A 6,000-nucleotide genomic window follows, 5' to 3' on the forward strand; every position below is an offset into this window, starting at 1 on the left:
ATGAATGTAAGAAGATATACCTATTAGGAGAGGACAACCGATTCTGGCGTCAGCCTGGTCTTAGTTATAGAAGAAAAACAATATACCTAAAAGGGTATTTCCACCATAATAAGGGCTCGTTCAGAAAGGAGAGCTAGGCGGGAAAAGAAGGACGATTTGTGTGCAGTCTAGTTTTCTTAAACAACCATTCACTAAAATGGGCGAGTGTTGGAGGAAAACCAGAACTAAACAGTGCATGCTAGGACTTTCCATCGGTTTGTGCACAAAACTGCACAAGGACTATAATGGATCAGTGTCCAGTCCGGGGGCTGTCCATTCTTCACTACGACGTCAACACCACTCATGCATGGAGTTTGTATGTTCTCCCCGTGCTTGCATGGGTTTCCTCCAGGTACTTCGGTTTCCTCCCACACTCCAAAGACATATGATAGGGAACTTAGATTGTGAGCCCCATTAGGGACAGTCCGATGCAAAGTCTGTAAAGCGTTGCGGAATATAGTAGCGCTATATAAGTGCATAAAATATTAATAATAATCTGAATGAGGCCAAGCAACAGCATACTGCTAGGATTGGTCATCACTATCTGATCATGATAACCAGACCACGCCTAGTTTTGCACCTCCTCGTTCCAGTAGGACTTTATATATGGTAATCTTTCCTCATAACTAAGACCCTCCATGCCCCTTATCAGTTTAGTCGCTCTCCTTTGTACTTTTTCCAGCTGCAGTGCATCCTTTCTATGTACCGGTGCCCAGAACTGGACTGCGTATTTCAGATGAGGCCGCATCAACGCTTCGTAAAGTGGTAATATTACATCCCTGCCCAGCGAGTCCATTCCTCGTTTAATGCATGACAATATCCTGGTGGCCTTAGAAGCAGCTGATTGACATTGTATGCTCTTATTTAATCTACGATATACAAGGACACCCAAATCCTTCTCTACAAGTGACTCTCCCAGTGCTACATCCCCTAGGACATATGATGCACGGAGATTATTACTACCAAGATGCATAACTTTACATTTATCCACATCGAACCACATTTGCCAAGTGGATGCCCAATCACTCAGTCCAGAGTCCAAGTCAGCTTGTAGTTTATAGGTGGTCTTCACAGGGATGTCATAAAGGAAGCCCTCAGAGAAGTTTGAAGCAAGCAGCATAGCCCCATCATACTACTGATCAAACCCCAACCATCCCACATTAGGAGTCTACCCTCTACCCTCATCACCAATAAAGTATTTGTCTTTATCTGATCCCAATAGTTGAACCCCCATTGATCAGGAGAATCGGGACTCCTGTTCTTGTATGAATGGAACGGCGGTCGAGTATGCGCCATTCATTCCCTATCAGACTGGCAGAAATAGCCGAGCGCCGTACTGAATGAATGCAGCAGCTACGTGCAAGCTCAATCTAAGCTCCATTCATTCAGGGACACAGAACCCCCATTCTTTTGATCGGTGGGGATCTCACGGATCAGATACTTATCCCCCATCATTCGTATCTAGAGACAAGTCCTTTAGGCGTCCGCCATCAGAGGCTTCCCCAATTCTAGCAGCTATCAATCAAAGTAACTTCACTGGTTGCTATGGGCAACTGCTCCACGCGTTTTGATAAATCTCCTCCATTTACCCACATATGAAGATACATCGAAGCACAGAACATGGAACGGACACCCAGTGTATCAACTATAACCCCCTCCTGACCCTCCAGGTCTCTTGTGTCTTCTGGCAAATTGTACATGTGACTTGCATAAGACTCTAGTAGCTCTTTTTTTTCTCTTTTATGCAATTTTTGTGAACTTTTGTCACATGATTATCATTTTGGTCAACGAGGAGGAATGTACGACCTCAGACCATCCATCACGACGGGAAACAAAACAGTACCTAAGGGCATTCCTAAAGCAGAAATTGCATGAACGGTGGTCATTTTGGTTAGAACTGGGGTCCTGGGTTCAAATCCAACGACTGCGTAGAGTTGTATATGCTCCACGCGTTGATGGCGGTTTCCAATACATACTTGATGGGTTCATTGGCTTTCTAGGAAGCAGTACCTAATGTATGTGTAAAATCTGGAGATCAGATTGCAAACCACATTGGGAATGTGGATTGGTGTGACGACAACCTAGTGTACAGCGCTGCAGAATATGTCGGTGCTATGTAAACAGGAAGTCTATATAAATGTATGTCTGCTGACTGTAAAGCACTGACGAATACGTCGTTGCTATGGAAATCAAGCATATTATATGATTAGAGGGGTAATCATGCCATAAGCACAGTGCAGTCAGACAGTACAGCCTGGTGACCACCTCCTAGCACTGTATACAATGTAATGACAGCACAGCATACAATGCAGGGTATTGCATTACCTGGTCATTGTATTCCTTCAGAGCTGATTCAGTCTCCTCATGCTTCCCCGGCCTCACTCTTCCCAGCACCGTCTCCAGGTCCATGTCTAAGCTGAAAGTGCAGGAAACTTAAATATAAACTAGAAGCAAAGCCCTTTCTTTTACATTCTCACAGAGCCTCTCTGTCTGCGCATGCGCCGTCATACACACACTGACCAGCCCTGTAACTCGTATTCTGATGGTCGCGGCTCTACCTATCTTGATTCTGTATAGGCGAAGTGCGCAGACTCAGTCAGCATGATCATTCATTCGGAGCTCAGCCTAACCTGCTGGCCCCAACCTATCTCGCGTTAGTTGCAATGAATGGGAGAAGTGCGTGTTATGCGTCAAGCTTGAAAATCGTGTACAACAAACAAGGGGGTTTGGTCGCGGTTTATGGAGGCCGACATGTTTTTGGCGTTTTATTCGTCTGATGTAAAAATGGTGTATCAATGGGGGTATAAGGTAGCAACCATTGATTAGTAGCAGGTGTAAAGGATTTTTTCTATGTTTTAAAAAAAAAATTTATTGTCAAAATTTTGATATTGGTCACCTCATGTGGAGTCATGTCAGCTCCCACGTACAAGGCATGGAAGGTGAATCCCACCTGGGTGTAGGTGGGTACTAGAGCGAATTAGGGAAGTTGGTATAATGCCCAGTTGGTTATTTTACCATTTGAGGGGAGATATATAAAACTGGTGTAAAGGAAAACTGGTTTAGTTGCCCATAGCAACCAATCAGATTCTAGCTTTTATTTTCCACAATCGCTCTGAAAAAATTAAAGGTGGAATCTGATTGGTTGCTATGGACAACTAAGCCAGTTTTCCTTTACACCAGTTTTGATAAATCTAACTCTTGTACCCCAAGTGACAAGACCTAACCTTTAACCCCTTAACGACCAGCGCCGTACATGTACAGCGCAACCGGACGTGACTTAACACCCAGCGCCGTACATGTACGGCGCAAGGTCGGCGGGGCTCTGGGGAACGATCGGGGGGAAGTCGCAGCACCATGCCTGCTCTTACCGGCAGCCATGCCGAGTAAGGGCAGCATGGTGCTGCACCGCTCCCCTGCAGCTCCAAGAGCTGCGATTGGCTGATCAATGAGACCGACACATTGCAGCGCAGGAAGCTGTCAGAGGTATCGGGGAGGGTCGGGAGAAGATCAGGGGGAGGTGGCAGGTGCTGAACAAGTCAGCCCCGGTCACCTCCGAGGTGAGGCAGGGGACACCAGTGTTTTGGGTCCCCTGCCAATGCTTCTATTGGCTGGACAACGGCAGCGCTATAGCTGCACAGGAAGAGGCAGAACTTCCCTGCATGGAGACATTCTAGCTGGTGACTGTATGCAGAGAGGTTCTGTGCTGATTGTTGGCTTGCTGTGACTTGTGGTGCACACCATAGCGATTTAACCCCTTTCCTTTTGAAAAGAAGAAGAACATCTGGAATAGCTGCACAGATTTATTTATTTTTTTTTCATTTTCAGCTGTTCCAGATCCCTAAACCACCCTCCATCCCTGTCCCTTTGTTGAGAGTAGCTCCGGGTACACCCACAAATTCCGCGTTTATGAAGGGAGAGATTCCCGGATAGAACCCCCAGAATGCCCCCTCATCCTAGGAGCTAGTGGGAAGATTGTGTAGGACTTACTGCACCCACTGCTGGATAAGGGTTACCACCTCTACATGGATAACTATTATACCAGTATCCCCCTATTCAGGTTCCTAACACTGGGTTCAGACCTGAGCGTATTTGATATGCGCGTTTTTGTCCATAGTCAACGCGCGTATTACGCGCGTTTGTGTGATTGACAGCAGTGTCCTATGGCCGCAAACGCGCGACAAAACGCCCCAAAGAAGCTCAAGAACTTGTCTATGCGTCGGGCGTTTTTCAGCGCGTTCGAACGCGCTGTAAAACGCGCTGTAAAACGCGAAAATGTGAACCAGTCCCATAGGGAAGCATTGGTTTGCATCGGTTATGCGTTTTACAGCGCGTTCGAACGCGCCGTAAAACGCGCAAGTGTGAACTTAGGGTAACTGCCAGAGGTACTGTGGCTTGTGGCACAGTGCACAAAAATCAGAGAGGGCTCCCTAGATCCCCGGTAGGGCAACCACTGAGAAAGGGTGAAAGTAGGGCTCTCCTCCATGAGAACATGCTGGTGGTTAAGTACAAGGACAAGAGGGACGTCCTTGTTCTGACCAACATTCACACTAACGCCAGCTCCCCTGCTCCTGTACGAGGTACCACAAACACTACCCCCAAACCGGTTTGTATCCTGGACTACAACAGGCACATGGGAGGGGCAGTGGCGTTGCGAGGGGGGTGTGGCGGGTGCGGGCCACAGCGGGTGACACCAGTCTGATGGGGTGAGTGACATCACCCGCCGGACCCAACACCACTCAGTTCCGAGGGAGAGAGCCAGGGCTCGAGTCGAGGGGGAACGGGTGGGAACGGCGTTCCTGCACTTTTTTCATGGCAGGAACGCCGTTCCCAAAGTTTCAGGGCAAAAGGACCGGGAAGGAAGCGGTGAATGCTTTGTACTCACCGCTTCCTGGTCCTCGGCTGTCGGCTCTGCAGGCTCTGAGTCGCTCTGTGACGTCACGCTGTGCGCAGTCTTCACAGCACAGCCGACAGCAGGAGAAGAGGAACGTCTGCGTCCAGGAGAGGTAAGTGTTTTTTTTTTTTTTTCATATATTATGGGCAGTGGGCTGATGAGAGGCACTGGGGGGGGGGGCTGATGGAGAGGCACTGGGGGGGCTGATGGAGAGGCACTGGGGGGGCTGATGGAGAGGCACTGGGGGGGCTGATGGAGAGGCACTGGGGGGGCTGATGGAGAGGCACTGGGGGGGCTGATGGAGAGGCACTTGGGGGGGGCTGATGGAGAGGCACTTGGGTGGGGGCTGATGGAGAGGCACTTGGGGGGGGGGCTGATGGAGAGGCACTTGGGGGGGTTGATGGAGAGGCACTTGGGGGGGCTGATGGAGAGGCACTTGGGGGGGCTGATGGAGAGGCACTTGGGGGGCTGATGGAGAGGCACTGGGGGGGCTGATGGAGAGGCACTGGGGGGGGCTGATGGAGAGGCACTGGGGGGGCTGATGGAGAGGCACTGGGGGGGCTGATGGAGAGGCACTGGGGGGGGCTGATGGAGAGGCACTGGGGGGGCTGATGGAGAGGCACTGGGGGGGCTGATGGAGAGGCACGGGGGGGCTGATGGACAGGCACTGGGGGGGCTGATGGAGAGGCACTGGGGGGGGCTGATGGAGAGGCAAGGGGCTATTATCTGAGGTCTGATTGTTGGTCATTCATATTGAGATCTGATCTGAGGTCTTATTGGGGATCTTATTGGGGCTGTTAGCTGAGGTCTGATTAACATTGGGGGTCTGATTGGTGGTCTGACCTGAGGTGTAATGAAATATATTTTTTTCTTATTGACCCCCTCTAAAACCTAGGTGCGTCCTATGGGCCGGTGCGTCTAATAGGGCAAAAAATACAGTACTTGCTTGCTCCAGCCGACCTCCCCTGCCCTTTGCGAACGCCGTGACATCACGCGGAGGCACTTGGGTGAGTTCCCACACTTTTTTTCCCAGGACTTGACCCCTGGAGAGAGCCACCCCCTCCTCATCC

At 49.9% G+C, this 6,000-nt stretch overlaps 1 protein-coding gene across 1 annotated transcript in view; it reads right to left on the bottom strand.

The window, feature by feature from the left end:
* Positions 1-2,586, bottom strand: part of RIC8B (RIC8 guanine nucleotide exchange factor B) — a 73,026-nt gene extending 70,440 nt beyond the window's left edge. The window contains exon 1 of the mRNA XM_040439581.1: positions 2,365-2,586. Within this exon, the coding sequence (XP_040295515.1) occupies positions 2,365-2,448 (84 nt within the window). The 5' untranslated portion in view covers positions 2,449-2,586. The remainder of the gene's footprint in view (positions 1-2,364) is intronic.
* Positions 2,587-6,000: the final 3,414 nt, after the last annotated feature.

This window comes from Bufo bufo, chromosome 1 (genome assembly GCF_905171765.1).
Source record: "Bufo bufo chromosome 1, aBufBuf1.1, whole genome shotgun sequence".
In the NCBI taxonomy this organism is placed as follows: domain Eukaryota; kingdom Metazoa; phylum Chordata; class Amphibia; order Anura; family Bufonidae; genus Bufo; species Bufo bufo.